Consider the following 16,337-nt stretch of genomic DNA (forward strand, 5'->3'; position numbering starts at 1 on the left):
CTTTTATTCACAGATTGGTAGAGAAGAACAAGCTTTTCTGCTTCTTTCAACTCCCAATTGGTCAAGTTTGAATGAATTAATCATTTAATTGAGCTAATTGAATATACTGAAGAAAATATTCTCTTGGTACTTGCCCAAGAGACAACGGATCTCAAAAGCCACCTCAGTACTTCAAACAACTCGAGTATCCAGAGTTTAGGCAGTGACCTTCAGCAGTTCAATGGCCTGACTTGCAGCTTGGAAGCAAGAATGTACTGTTTCCATTTTGTTTATTTTTTTATGATTTAAGCAGATTACAGTAAGCTTAGGCCTTGCCACCATTTTAATAGATACAGTTTTAAGAAGAAAAGAATAATTTTGAAAACTGTTTTTGTTATTTATTACTTGATTGTTAAGTTTTACCCATCTCGTTGACTCCGGGTTCAGCTCTCTGCTTATCATTTAGTTCCAGATTCTTATTTTTTTTAATGGAGAAAGGTGCCAGCATCACCACTACTAGCAGTAGAAAGCAGCAAAAACTAATCAGAAATATTTTATAGAAAAGTGCCAGAAAATACATATTTTTATCAGTTGTGGAACTGGCAGAAAGTGGTCTGAAACAGCAACTGGCACTGTCTAAAGTTTTAAAAATCTTTGACATCCTTCTCTTCTGCCCTAACCTTCCTTCATGGCTGTAGAGTGAAGACATTCTGCAGCCTGCCCTCCCCATGCTTTGCAACAGATGCATCAGGAAGGTGGTGAATGTTTCAGCCTCTGAAGTCAAGGCCTCCAAACATCTTTGAGACCTACAGTACCACAGAGGCCCAAACTGTTGCTAGCCATCCCCAGAAGTTTGCATTTGGCTTGAAACTATTTAATTTTGCCATTAGTATTCCCTAATGAATAAGTGATTAAACCCCACAGTTGCCCCAAGAAATGCAACCTATACGGTAGCATATTTGTTTTCTGGTTTATCTGGTTCAGAAACGTCAGTGCTGAGCTCCTGCAGGACGATCACCTGCTAATAGCATGCGTGTTAGACACAATACTGACCTTAAAGGCAAGTTGACTCAACTGAACTCTTTATCATTTCAGACATACTCAAAGGGAATCTTTCTTGCCTGTGTAAGTACAACAGTAACTTCAATTTTGTTTTTGGAATTCAAAATCTGGAAATGCCAAGTCACCTTCCCCACTCCTAGTATGCCTTTTTGCAAGCACTTTTTGATTTTCAGTATGTGGAACAGGCTTTTTTATCCATTCCAAATGTTTTAAATCACTAAATCTGGACAAGCTTTTCTCTGTTTTAAGATTCCATATCAAAACGAGGAAATTAGGAATTTCCACACCATGTTTTGATATATAATTTTCGTTTCTTTCCAGCAGTCCTGTGAATATGGGTTATCATGAAGCAGGGCAGGAGCTCCAGGCTTGAGAACGTTCAGATGGGAAGGAAGAAGCACTACGTATGCTCCTATGTATTTGTCAGAAGAGGTACAGTATGTGGGCGGAAAGGAATGCCTTTAATTTTTAGCCCTAGAAAGCTCTACAGTGTCAAAAGCTCTGCATAGGGTTTTGTACTTTCAGACAGATGCAATCCATTGCAACCAAACTTCTAGAGAGCTGAAGAGTTTATGTGGACTCAGCCTTGCTGGCAAGAAATAAACTTTTCCTCTGAAAATGAGATTCTTCTTCTGTCAGTATGGAGATGGGGGAAGAAGGCCGATTCCAGTGGTAACTTTTCAGAGAAGAGCCACAGCCTTCACCTTGTGACAGGCACTGTTTAGCACCCCTATGCTCCCAAGCAGAACTTGATGTGCTACAGAAGTTACGAAAATAATTAGTGTAAACTGGTGAGCTGACAACAGAAAAGGCAAATTCTCATTGATGCTGAAACATGTCGATGTACTTAAGGCATGACAAAAGTAAACAAACACATAGTAGGAGAGGGGTTCTCAGATTAAACGAGTACCACGGGTGAGAAAATGCAGTTAACCAACAGCAAAAACCAAAGAGGAGGGGGAAAAAAAAGCAAGAGCAGAGACCAACACGCTGCTGCAACACAGAGAAAGAGATGCTAGGAGATTTTTGCCATCAGTCTGACTTTTGCAGAGCGGTGACTGGAACCACCAAAATTTGGCTGACCAGCTTCCAAATGGCACATGAATATACCTGCACAACAGCCCTGATGGGATGATGGATATAAGAGTGAGTGAAAGAGCTTAAGGGAAAAAGAGTCCCGAAAGAGATGATTTTTGCTGAAGAAAAGGTTTGCTGATCCAACATCATTAACTTTCAGAAAAATGAAAAGAAATAACTGCAGAAGTCTCTTGCAAAGACAAAACTGTACTCCTAGGAAAGGACCAGCTCTGGAGGGAAACACAGAATTACGCTGACCAGGCTAAACTAGACGCAGTTTCCTTACTTCATCCTGAGATAATGTGTCCTGCAAGAGGCCACCACAGGAGCTTATTCCTGTAGTGCTAGAAACACCAGAGCCACAAAACATAACAAAACCTCTCATCATAAACGTCATCGTGTATTTTCACTATTTATGGGTATGATGAGATGTATCTACCGCAGCAGTAAGTCAAAGTACGGCACAGAAGGAACAAGCGGTTATGGAAAACCATGCCATATGACCTCTTCAGTACGAAACCTCCGGTGAAGCACTGGAAAAGCCCAGCAGCTTGGGTCCTGGAAAGATCTGGCTGATGAGGCTGGGAGCTCACTATCCAACACTGATAAAGTGTGATGCCCTATGTCTTTTCCTGTCAGTTAAGCTAGAGTAAAATTTACTTCGTGTTTTGAAATCTGTTGGAGGAGAGAGGAGCTCCAGGTCACCAGCCCATAGTCTGGGCTCCCTGTTTCATTCGATTGTTGCAGGTAAGCAGCAACTGTGATTTTTTACCATTCAACAGGTGTTTGCTGGTCACTGAAATCACCAGAAAGGTCAAAAACCTCAATGTGCTTACAAATCAAACTGCCTTCTTATACCCTTGATTATTACTCATCCGGTTGAGAGTTGAGGCAGGGTTATGTGGAAAAACACTGAATTTCCATTGTCGCTGTAGCAGCTGTGCCACGAGCAGAAAACATCAGCCTTTGGGGTGCCCATCTGCAGCCTTTTACAAGCCCTAAAAACCTCACGTTGTACATAAACTAAAAAAAATGAAGATGAATTATATGTTTTACTTTGCCCAATTCCTGTTTGAGATACATTCTACTTCTAATACTACTTTAAAGCTGCTTATATGAGCTTATTCCTCTTCTCACGGCAAAGCACACCTAGAATGATTAGAATCTGAATAAACCTTGTAATGTTCCATAATTTCCCTATTTATCTGAAATGATTTGTTCCTCTAGCAAGGAGAAACGCCAACATGTCAGAACCTTCCTGCCCAAGCAAAATACGATGGATTGTATCGCATTATATCACAAACTTTGGTATCTAGCGTCTTCCTTTCAGGAAAAAAAATGCACATCACCCTCCACCGTTAAAGGGAACACATGGGTTCCAACTGGCTGCCATTAAATTTCACATCTTGAAACCTGCAAGCAGACATATGGTAGAAGCTGAATTACACGGTACTTCTGAACTTGCTGCGTGTATTCCAGGAGGATGGGCTGAAAAAACAGTCTCAACAGTTCAACTTTTAAACAAAAGAAAACTAACAAAAGACAAAAAGGGGGCGCCATTGTGAGAATGATTTTTTTGCCTGCTACATTTCATTTCCCCGTGTTTAACGACCTGTCTATACTAAGAACACTGCGACCAGACGAGAATATAAGTGCATCATATTAGTGAGATAAATCTCGGGACACAAACCAACACGAGCCTTTCCTTTATGTTCTGGGCAATAAAGCTGCTGCGGGGTGAGGAGGGAGCAGGCAGCAAAGTGAGGGGGTGAGAAGGGAACTGGCCATTAACTTATCAATTCCAGGCCTTGGCTTTCTAATTGACAACCTCAGGGCTACTTTCATCACTTGTCGACTTCAAACCCACACTCAATTTTTCCTTTAGATAATGATGCAACTATAGCATAACGGTGTTTCTGACATATTGCAGCACGTAGCGGGAGGAAGATTTCCTCGGTAGCTTAGTTTAACACGAAAGGAAAAAAAACAGAAACAACTGTTAAATGTTTTTCACATCTATCAACTTCTCAAAGAATCGGTAAGACAGATTTTACACTTCCAGTAGCTGAAGTGAGCATTTTGTATTGGCTCAACCCAAAGTGCCTCAGAGCGCTTCAGTACGTTATAGATTCAACAACCAATAAGCTGATGCTTAATACAATAAACCCACAAAGTATTTGTGTTTAAAGCCTGAATAAAAAAGAACCCACAAAAACTAGAAATATGCTAGGATCAGAGAGCTTAAATTAAAAATACCACAAAAATAATACCACCATCGAAACGCCACCTAGAAATATGTTTTTCTCAAAGAAAATACAGAAGCAGCAGAGTTGCAGCAGTGCTGTTACAGGCACGTCCTTACAGACAGCTGGAGAACCCTGACTCGAGTCCTCCTGCAGGAATCAAAGTGGTCCGCTGAAGGCAGCCAGTCCCTTTGTGAAGAGTAAGGTCCGATCCTAAGTAGGTTTATCATATTTTAATGACAAAGAAAAAACAACAACTAAATTTTGTCAAGTAACAGCATGTCCACAGCCAACAAAGCACCTGGCTTTAACATAAACAGTCACATAACTGCCTTTTAATAGTGGATATAAAGGTTTGAGTCCTGCAATCAACTCTGCAAAGGCCCCGGGGTCACACTAAACTCCGTGCAGTATCTGGGGCCCCGAGCACGTCAATAGAGGCAACAAAAGCAGCGTAAGAAAACAGAATAATACAAACACACCTCCAAATATCGGCTGCTTCTCTGGATCCTAAAAACTAGGTACAGAGGGGTGGCAGCTCGGACGCTATGCCATATCGCCCCTTGCTGCTGAAAATAACGCACGTGAACACGGAGATGCTGAATTTGTGCTGATTAGCAAAACAAAGGTGCTGCCGGCAGCCGTGACGCGCAGTCAGCTCTTGTCTTCGTTGGAATTTATGTTCTGATTGTGCAAATTGGCACCCACATAATTGCAGTCAAGGAACTTTAATGAGGCTGTGAGTAGTTCAGCTTGCATTGGCTGAAGGAGAAGAGTTCAGCCCCAGCAATTTAGGGTTATAGATATGGATGGCTAGTTCCATAGCATACACTTGGGAAGTTTTCAGCTTGACCCTAACTGAGCGAACGACAAAACGAACCAACCAAAGTCCTCCGCCACCACAACCGACATCCCCAGGCATTAATTGCTCTGCTTTTGTCACGCACACTTGAAGCATACCAGGGGAGCACGCTGGGAAAGCAGCGCCTGTTGTGAGGACCAAGACTGGGCTTCACAGTTTCCTTGGGCTGCCGCGCTAGCGCCTTTTGGCGTTTCTAGATCCATACGACTGCGGCGTGTTCCTTATCCTGCAGAAGGCATTCATTGCCTGTTGGGCACTGTAGCGATTCATTTCGTGCAGATTTGATGTGCTGGCGTTATCAACCACTTTGGTGAAGACCTCCTTTCATTCCAAGTGTTGGGCACGCTGCCGCTGCTGCTCCTCGGACGATAAGGAGGTGAGAGCTCTTCCTACAAAGTGCCTGGCCCACATCATGGACGAAGTTGACCGCCCTACAAAGTTGCAAAATATTATTGAAAAGTCAAGGGAAACGTATTTTATGGCCAAATTAGCAGCTCAGCAAATGGTTGGCTATAATGGGAAGGCCAATAAGCCCAAGAGCTACGCACAACAACCGATGGGGTTTTTACTACAATCGTTCCCCATTATATTTTGGGGCAAAAGACGTACGAACCCAAGAAGTACAAAAATTCAGGCTATTGTACCAACTCTTAGAGGCAGGTGTTTCTCAGTTTTTTAAAACCAATACCAACCACCTTTGCAATTTTGACACTACAGCCAGCAGTACAAACGGGTTACCTTTCAGAGCGTGGAGTATAAGTTTTACAAGCCTGTTTTGCCTTCCTGCAGGCGCTTTGAGCTTATAAATGGCACCTTTCAGTGTCCTGAATTATGAAGGGCAGCTAGTCCTGAATTCTCCTGTCGCTTAATGATCTCACATAAAATGAGGTCCACAAAACTTTTATTACCACTGCAGTTCAAATTCACAGGTGAAGAACCACCAGGGAAAGGATGCGGACGTGTCTCTTGCTTTTGCTCCCCTAGTTTTCCAGGTGCAGGAAAGCTCCCCTCTCAGGCTTTAGCAATCAGTTAACTCTCAAAGCGTAGCCTGATCTAAATAAAAAGCCTAAAGTCTGTTACCCCAAAAAGCACCGGAGGCTATGAGGGGAAGACACTTGAGTGTGACACACGCTAGCATCAAATTTAGGTTAAAGACGTGAACGTGAAAACTAATCTGCTCCGCCAAAAACTATTTAAGCATTTACTTACGATCTTTTGCTTGCCACATAATTTTATTCACTCGTTGCCACTTAGTGTATTTGACACTCAAGAATTGTAATAATATTTAATTAAATCTTGAATTGGTTCCTTCCCTGTTCTTGAATTAACACCCGACGTTTGGAAAACATGCTGGACCTCAGCAGTCAGACTGAAAATTCAAAAGAAAGCCTTTCCAAAAAAATAAAGGACTTTGTTTGCTACAAATTACTTCTGCATTTATATAAAGATTTAACGATTCATGGCATGCCAAATTCAGTGCTAATGAGTTTTGGGTTGTGTTTTTCATTTTTGTTTGAATTTTTTTTTCCTGCTAAAAACAATTACTAGAGGCCATTCAAATGCCACTGCATAAACCAGGAAACCTAGTAAAACTGTAGGTAAAATTGGCATTTTGTTTCAAGCATGGCTCAGGAGTCCAATTCGCTTGTTGGCAAGCTGCATCTTACAAACTGCTCTTGCATCTCCTCCAAAAAAGAAGCAGGGTAAGACGCTTTTCAAAAAACACATCCACAACACTCTTTAATTAAAAGCAAAAATTAAAGAGCAAAACCTCACCATTTAATTCCAGCGTTCCAAGGATGAAGGATCTTAGCCTTTCTGCCTCCCTCTCCACTTTCCAGCGAAAAGTAGATAAATTAGCAGAAACGTAAGCTCTTCACTCTCAGTACCTCTTCAGAGAATAGACGTGCCCATGGCAGCTTAAAGACCTTCCTGGAGAGCGTTATTAATCTTGCTCCTAACAGCGTTAGTATTTTTAAAGCCTATTAAAACACTATCTAGTCATACCAGTGCAAACCTTGCTCTTTCGTGACCTGGTTTCAAGAAACAAATAAAAAGTCAGTGGAAATTATACCCAATTATGTTTCATCGGTCAGTATACAGACCCCTGTCCACCTACGGTAGGAAATATATGTCCAACACGGGCACTCCCCACCAAATGGTGCCATCCACCACACGTTGGTGCTTTGGTCTAGTGGAAGTGCTGTCTTTAGCCGGCTTTGTTCAGCCCCTCTATCTCTGCCCATGGGCCGAATCACCCTTTCAGAAACCTACAAATAATTCAAACCTGATTTCGCACTGGGTGTACCATTCCTGCGCGGCTGCGGAGGAACTGCTCCCTATTGACACCACTGCAAGTAAAGTCACAATCAATCCCTTTGACTTCAGCCTTCCAAGTAACACATGCACTACTCCAAAGGCTTTCCGATGACTTTTTAAGTGAAAACATCCAGGATGTTGTGGGTTTGAACACATCAGCATAGCTATTTCCTAGCAGCTGATAAGAGGAAAGTTAATTATTATCGCCAGGAAATAGAAATCTTTCTGTGATGAGCTAGTCTTGTTATGCATATATTCAGTATTTCCCCTCCTTCTCCAAATAGCATTCACCAACTTAAAAAGAAAAAAACAAACAAACAAAAAAACCCACAAAACACAGAAAAACCACCCCCACCCAACAGACTGAGCAAATGGGAGATATACACACTACCCAACCCTGCTCTCCAGTTCACCCCCAAAAATCCCGTTGACAATTTCAAGAGCGGGGAATGAAACCCCTTTATTACCGAGCCCGCAGCAGATAAAGCAGTAATTGTAGTTATACAGTATTGGAAGTGTAGCTACAACATAGCGTGACAGCTTGTTAGTGTTGAAAATATATAAGCTCTTTGTAATTGTGCCTTTGGAATGCCATCTGTCTTGAATTAACATCCACCTGGGATCATGTTTCGATGACCAATATGGACAGATTACTGGAACTTTAAAACCTCGCTTTCTTTGTAATTGACATTTAAACTGTTTGAAGTTTCTCATTAAGTCCTTTTTTACAAATTAGGTGCAGATGTATAAAGCTAAATGTACAGTACTAAGGGAAATTAGGTCACCTGAAAGCTCAATAATAAAATGTATCTATTAACTGTTTAAATGCAACGAGTACATTAAAATTTAGAGATCAGCTTTATGCTCCAAATTCTTCAAAGTTTCATCATTTCCCTTTCATCGCTGCAGAGCCCCTCATGCCAACCATTTTTAATTAAAATGGCAGAGAAGAAAGCAGGTTTGGCTGCTCAGCCCACGACAGCAGGTCAACCCGGGCCCGCAAAACGGGGAAGGCAAGGCCGGCAGCCTCAGCGGTGCCCGTTTCACAGGGACAGGTGAATCCCATTTACGCCAGTGGCGCCGGGAGAGTTGCAGGGCACAGGGAGAAGCGAGGGGCGATTAGGCCAAAGGCTTGTTAGCCCTCTCTCCTAGCCAGAGGTCTCTCGGGATAAATCAGGACGCAACCTACGTGAAATGCACGGCTGCAGACCCTTTTGGCACCACAACTAGCGCGTCGTCTCCTGACGTTATGCCAAGCGGCGTAACCGAGCTCGGCCCCGCTCCTAAGGGTGGAGATGCGAGGGGAGACACTGTCTTCTTCTAAAGGCTGGTAAGCAAGATGAATAAGCTGTGAACCAGACCCTTTATGTGTGCTTAGACTAACTTATTTCCTCTCAAGCTTACTGTCTTCACTAACACTAGTTATTACAACAATTTTAAGAGCTTTACTTCTTGCATCCCCTTACGACCCTATTCTGGGAAGCTACTAGAGCTCTTTGCAAAGGAAGCGTGAACTTTCAGCTGGCCACGTTTCTGCTGCTTCCAATAAGCAGGCAAGCAACTTTTCTGTGACGCCAGCTGTGTACCTGCGTGAGGTGGGCAAGCGTGTCATGAACGGTGCCAGAACAAGACAGATCCCAGGTCCCTCACAAACAGGGTCTTCCTCCGTGCTCAGCTGCACTTCTGTTCAAGGGGGAGTTCAGAGAGAAGCGATGTGCGTTTTTAAAAGAAAGAAAAATGAAACCTGCCTGTTTGCAAGCAGACAGCAACAGCTGGGAGAGAACAAACCGACCAACACGTTACAGCCAGGTGACGTTCTCCAGGAGGGGACAGCGCAACTCACTTGGAAAGGGGAACAAGACAGAGGAGTAACTCATTTGCCACTCACACCTGATGAGAGAGACAAAGAAGTGTACCCGTAACTAATTCCGTTTTGCTCAGACACTTTATGACTGATGGCTTCTGTCTTGCTAACACATCCCCAAAGGCGGGTGGAGGGCCAGGCAGGACCTCTGAGGACTGCACTAGCTTTACGCGGCCTAGTTGGGGTGCCAGTGGTGATTAACTGGATACGCTTGGCTTTGCACCCTGCTTCTCATTAGCATTAATTAGCCAGCATCATACCTCTGCTGCTGCCAGGAGGAGAACCGGCTCGGGCAGTAGTTTCACAGCCCTTAATACTGAATAAGGAATTGCCAAGGTGCACACCGGGGCGTTTATGTCAGCCCCACGTCTTTCTGCCAGCTGCGGAGGAGAGCAGAGACTGGCTCAGCGTAAACTCCGAGCAGCGCAGACACCTCTAGGTGCGACATATATACCATGCATAGCCTCCCTAAGCCTTGATGTGAGAGAGCTCCATCGGGTCTGTCCGTAGAGAAGAGGATCACACCACCAGGGACTCGATTAGTGGTGTTAGAGGCATCCCTCCCCTCCCTGATGTGAGCCACGATCAGGTTCTGCCTGGGCAGCAACAAGACAACACCGCTTTAGGTGAACCAAAGTGACCTTGTAGTAAAGCAGATGCTGCAGATGCTTCTGCCTGACGAAGTGTTTTTATCACTAGAAAGTCATGCTTTCAAATAAAATTCACCTCAAGGCCATCATCTTGAAAGATACACTCAAAGACGTGTAGAACATGAAGTGATTTTCTTTTTTTGGATAAAGGTTCAGGAAAGAAGTCCCTCGCAGACTTAACACTTTATTGATATTCTTGGTTATAGCTCTACACACGCACAGTGCGATCAGCTGCCGGTGAGGACCCTGATTCGTGTCTTTCCATTTAAATGTTGCAACAAAGAATAAAATTATTTCACGGGTAACAAAGGGGAACCCTTTAATTTGCTAGAACAATTTCAGCTCCCATTGCATTAGCACCCTCCAGTGTCCAATCCATGAAAAGCATCATCACTACTAATTTGCCAAGTAGTCACAAACTTGTCTTGCGAAACCCAGCATGAAGCAGCAGTGGGCTCCTGGGAGGGAAGGTGAGAAGGAACTCCCCATGCTGTAAATACTTTTTATTCCGAGGGTAGACATTGTAGGTGACCAACGTACAATCCCAGAACAAGAAGTGATGTGGGCTTGTTACTAATCCTGTATTATCCCCGTGCAGACGTCCGGTAAGCCTCACCACACCACAGAGATCCATTACACCCCCTTTAGTGACGCAGCGACTGGAGCAGCGCTCCGCCAGCGGCACTCCTGAGGCTCCTGTGCTCGTAACAGCCGTGCTCGTGCCTGCACCTTCGGACGACACCCTGTATGTGTCCACGCAGTATCCTCCACGCTCTGCAGTTCTCCACCAAGATGCAAGCTCAGCGATGCCGCTTTCACTTGACCTGGCGCAGGCACGTGGGTATAATCCTGCCTGAATATGCCACGTAAAGAAATACACGTAAAAGCACCTCTCGTACACGGGTGAAAGATGCACTCAGGTAGCTGAGGGCAACCAGGTGATCGTGCTTACGTGTGCGATGTTCTTCTTTCACATCACGAGCACCTAGCACAGAGAGAACCCTTCATACAGGTCTGTGGTGAAGAAAGTTTTCATATTCGACGCTTTACTGCAACACTGTCTGTAAAAGCACATTTAACGTCTTTAGGAAAGAGAGAACAGCTGCGTTTGTTATTCCAGAACAGCTGGAAGGAGGGTTTTTTGAAGTTTTCCCCGAGAAGAAAAGAATCTTTCAAAGGCGGGGAAGCTCAAAAGGCTCTGGAACGTCACAGGTGAGCAAAGCCAGATCGCACCAGCTCTGGGTACCACAGGTTTCATCTCCCTGCTAGCGGCACAAACACTCTGACCACATCCTCAGGCAACTCAGGGCAGTGGCTTCGCAGGGACGGTAACATCCTCGTGAAGGGAGGGAGGTGGCAGCTGGAAAGGCAGCCACCCCAGACCGGTGGTACCTGCTGTAGCAAGGGCCCGGGCCCGACGGTGTGGCAACAAGCGCAGCGGGGTCCGGACCCGGTGGCACCTGCCAACGACCAGGGAGCTGCTAATTAAATCCAACCAACACGTGCCTGATGCACGCGCCCGCCTCGTCTACGCACACTGTAGACTCATCTCCCCACAAAGTAGATACTCACAATTCTACACCACCAGAAATAGCGAGCAAGGCTTGGCATTTATGATCCTACACCAGCACGGCGGAGGGGGGAGGAAAGGCATTTGCATGTATGCATCTCCTCCAGAAGCAGGCTCTAAAAATAAGCTGAAGGCGGGAGGCTAGAAAATGACCCTGGGTGCCCTGTGGGACAGTGTCACTGTGGGCAAGAAAGCCTGACACCAGGATTTTATGGGCTCAGGCACAGCACAGACAGCCCAACTGCCCCTGAGCTCCCCAAGAACACCAGCATCAACAGTGCATGTTCACAGCAACACCTACACTACAGTTATTAGGCTGCATACTTTCCTGTTAGTCAGCTGTAAAACATATACAGTATTACGGTCTCAGCAGAGAACTGCAAGGATTTAGAGCTTTTAACATTAAGCTGAACTAACGCTTGAATGCCTGCCTAATGCGAGTACTGAAAATCAGCTTTCCCTCTGGAAGTGCTGTTGAAAACCCCACCGAAATCAGCACAGACACAACCATCAACCACTGTGGCAGAAGTTGTTCCCTGCCTTTGGGTAACACCTGCCGAGCCTGGCATCAAAACCACGCCGATCTCCAGCAAAAAGGCGTGACGGAGGCCTCACCTTACGAAGCGTACGCCACTCAGGGCCTGGTTCTGCAAACTGACCCGTGCAGGGACCGGCTACTGACAGCACAACTCTGTTTATCACCCTGCCTAAAGTCCATGTGCTCCAGCAGCCGCTCACCCACCAGACCAGGCTGCCCAAAGCCCCACCCAGCCTGGCCTCCAGCACCTCCGGGGATGGGGCACCCACAGCTGCTCTGGGCAGCCCGTGCCAGCGCCTCACCGCCCTCACGGCGCAGGACTCCCTCCTAACCTCTAGCCTAAACCTCCCGTCCCTCAGTCAGGCTCACACCAGAGCCCCCACCCCGCGCTGCTCCCCCCCCCCCTTACCGGCGGCACACGCCGGGCCCCCCCCCCCGCACCCGGCCCCGCCTCACTCACAGCCGCCGCCGCACCGCCCGCCTCGCCGCCGCCGCAACCGCCGCAACCGCCGCCATCGCCGCCTCGCCCCGCCCCGCCGCCGCCCATTGGCCGCCGAGCGCCGCCGCGGCGCGGCGATTGGTCGGGAGGAGGGGGAGGAGGCGGGAGGGGGCGCGGACAGCGCCACGTGGGCGGCGGGGGGACGCCCCCCACGTGCCGGGGACGGAGGGGAGGGGAGGGGCGGGGCGGGGCGGGGGGCGGGCGTCATGGTGGGGGCGGGGCGCGCCGCGCGGCCGTTACTGGCCGTTAGCGGCCGTTGGGAGGGAGGCTCCGGCTGCTCCCGCCCTTCAACGACCGGGGCAATGCCTGGGAGCAGGAGGGGGCTGAGCAGGGGCCGAGCTTCGCTGGCCCAGTCAGTCAGTCAGTCAGTCACACAGTTACCCAATCAGTCAGCCCGTTGCCCAGTCCGTCACCCAGTCTGTCGCACAGTCACCCAGTCAGTCAGTCGGTCACCCAGTCAGTCACTCAGTCAATCGGTCAGTCGGTCAGTCAGTCACCCAGTCAGTCAGTCAGTCAGTTACCCAGTCATGAAGTCACCCAGTCAGTCACCCAGTCAGTCACCCAGTTTCCCAATCAGTCACCTGGTCACCCAGTCTGTCAGTCAGTCAGTCACCCAGTCAGTCAGTTGCCCAGTCAGTCAGTCAGTCAGTCACCCAGTCACCCGGTCACCCAGTCAGTAGTCACCCAGTCTGTCATCCAGTCACCCAGTCAGTCACCCAGTCAGTAGTCACCCAGTCTGTCACCCAGCTCATAGAATCATAGAATCATAAGAATATCCCGAGTTGGAAGGGACCCGCAAGGATCATCAAGTCCAACTCCTGGGTCCCCCAAAGGACCACCCAGAAAATCAGACCATGTGTCTGAGAGCATTGTCCAAATGCTTCTTGAACTCATGGAGCAGCCTTTTTATTTTCCAGCATCATTCAGTTTCACCACACAGCTTGGTTCTTTCCCTGACACCCAAATTGCTTTTTTTTTTTTTTTTTTCATCTGTGCAGAGATTTTCCCATCTGGCTTAACATCACCTTGCTGGGGAAGCAATGCCAGCAAGTGTGAATTTCCCCTCCTAGCCAAATGCAATGTGCTGTTTTCAAGAGCTGTGCTGAAGCGTGAAAGCGACCTGTGCTCAACTTCCATCCCCTCTGTCACCTCCTGTGCTAGTCAGGGGTGATACCACTCGGATCCGACACAAGGTGACAACAGCAAAACATTTCCTGATGCCACCAGTTGCACGACAACTTTAACCCTTTTCAGCGTCAGGTCAGTGGAGGCCCAGCAAGCTGTGAGTGGCAGAGGCTCTTCCTTCTCCATCCATAGCTAACGCCTCCCTCACTGCTCCCTCTCCTCCAGCCGATCTCACCTCCCTGGGGAAGCTTTCCTCTCGATGGGAGATATGGCACGAGGTGCTGGAGGAGAGCCTGTCTTACTGCCATGGAGATGGGCAGGGGATGCCCTTCCTTTCTCTCCTCTTTTCCCTTTCCAGCTCTAGGCCTCCCAGGTGTACAAGCCAGCAGCTTTCATCAGAAGTCCCAGCACCCTCCTTCCAGCAACATGTGGGTTTTGCATAAACCAGTGTCAGAAGGCCTGGAGAAGCCTGGCCTGCTCATTTCCAATTGACGTGCCCCTCAGACTTGTGAACGGTCACAGAAACAGTTAAATCTCATTACCTCCTTTTTCATTCAGTATTCTGCGAACAGTACTATTCACCTGTCTTGCCCTTTAGAAGTTGGAAGCCTCTTAAAGATGCTCTTTTCCATGAATTGGATTAGGCAATGGGTTGCAACGTTGTCCGAGGTGCTCAGAAGGTATTTGTGAGCCTACCCCCACCGACATCCTCCAGAGTTAGGCATCCAAGTTCTTATGGGGATGTGGGCCCGACAGAAGTAGTACCTCTGGGGGCAAGTTTGGGAAAGACTCTGGGGCTGTAAGTACATGAAGAATACATGAAATAAAGTGTCCCTGAGCGCAGCTGAGGCTGGCAGTCGGTATTAGGGTACTTCTGCCAGTGCCAGTGGTTTTGTATCTCCTTCCCAAACCTCTTCTGCACAAGCGTTTCAGCTGAACGTGTGGTAACTACACAGAGAAATTAACCAGAGAGGGCAATCCTGCAGCTTCTCCAAGAGAAAACAGTTATGCATATAGGACGGCTCATAGAATGCACTGCTGAAAGGCCTTTAGCATTTTTCATCAAAAATCCAAAATATAGCATTGTGTGAGCCTCTGTGAAAAAAAATAATAATAATAAATAAAAATAAAAATAAAAATAAAATAAAACCAACACTGTCCCAGCCAAAACCATGACACTGTATTTCCAACACCTTTTTGTAATGGTGGTCCTAGTATCTTCTGAGATGTTGAAAGCATGAAGTAGCTATGAAAGAGCAAAACAGAAATGTTCCAGAAGAAGAGATGGTTGTCATTATTCTACACCCATTTTCTAATTTATTAGTGATAAAGTAATGGTATGATTAGTGGCTGAAGCAGGTATTTTTGCACAAAAAAAAGGGAAAAAGAAGCATTGTAGAACAGAAGCACCGTAGAACTATTAATGAGCCCCACTGATAAAAATAAATAATCTTTTATTGGACCCTGTGTGGAGTCCAAGTAGAAAAAAGATCCGTGCTGCTGCCTGAAGCTACTGCACGTCAGTGTCCTCTTGACACTCATTTACTCTGATTTTCAGGAGGGAAAAGAGCATCGTAACCGTCGAGGAATGGTGTGCCTTCTTCTTGGTGTTGTGAACACAAAGGGGCGTCCTCTCCTCCTCAGCTCATTGTGGACAAGTGGGAAACGAATACCTGTCAGTGCCGATCTCGCAGAGGTGCCCGTGCCTCGCTCCGACAGGAGGACGTTTTGGTGGCCGGCACGGTCAGGGCATCTCTGCGGTGAGAACACGGCTGTGGCCCTAGCCTGGAGTGTTGGTGGGAGTGCTGGCCCTTGTCCCGCCTGGTGGGGCCTCACTGGCTTTTCTGGAGGAATTATGGGGTTGGCTTGGCCCGGGCAGCTTCTTCTGCCCAGGTGGTAACAGGAGGTGATAGCAGAAAAGGTGATAACAATATCGTGGCTATGCAAGGGCAAGGGAAGGGAGAGAAAGGATATTGAGCCAGGCCGCCCAGAACTTTACTGATGTAAGAAGAGAAAGAAGCCAACAAACGCCAACTAGTTTTCATGGGCGAAAATTGAATTTTCCCAGGTCTCTTCTTTGCGCCGTTACGTTGACAGAGTTGCAGCGTGTGCCACATCCCTGCAGCGCCCAGTGTCTTAATCCACCATAAAACCACATCCGGCATGTCATCCAGAGCCATTTAACATGATGGAAAGTGGATTTGGGTGGAAACGGATTGAAGAGCCCTGGCATGCAGAAAGGGATCATTTTGTCCAAAAAAAAATTTCTGAGAAGAAATCGCAGTAGCACTGCGTGCACAGCCACGAAGGCTGCTCCCTGCCTGCGTGGCTGGCTGGGACCTGTCCCCTCTCAGGGCCACAGCACCCACAGAGCGACGCCACCCACCGGCTCCAAAATGCGTACGGGCACTGGCAGGTGGGGAACCTCTCGCCACAGGGTACGTCTGTATTCACCACCATTTTGAAGGGCTGTGGGATGAAGAAGCTCTTGGAGACGCAAGGGATGGAATCGGTGCGTGACACCACCAACAGGGGGGAGAGGAAAGTTA

The 16,337-nt window shown here is 47.0% G+C and overlaps 1 protein-coding gene across 2 annotated transcripts in view; it reads right to left on the reverse strand.

Moving 5' to 3' along the window:
* The window catches only part of CLYBL (citramalyl-CoA lyase), a 159,916-nt gene extending 147,213 nt beyond the window's left edge, over nt 1-12,703 (reverse strand). For both annotated transcript variants that reach the window (XM_050713816.1, XM_035557127.2), the window contains exon 1: nt 12,625-12,703. In XM_050713816.1, the coding sequence (XP_050569773.1) occupies nt 12,625-12,680 (56 nt within the window). In that variant the 5' untranslated portion in view covers nt 12,681-12,703. The remainder of the gene's footprint in view (nt 1-12,624) is intronic.
* Nucleotides 12,704-16,337: the final 3,634 nt, after the last annotated feature.

The sequence above is a fragment of the Cygnus atratus genome, chromosome 1 (genome assembly GCF_013377495.2).
Source record: "Cygnus atratus isolate AKBS03 ecotype Queensland, Australia chromosome 1, CAtr_DNAZoo_HiC_assembly, whole genome shotgun sequence".
Lineage (NCBI taxonomy): Eukaryota > Metazoa > Chordata > Aves > Anseriformes > Anatidae > Cygnus > Cygnus atratus.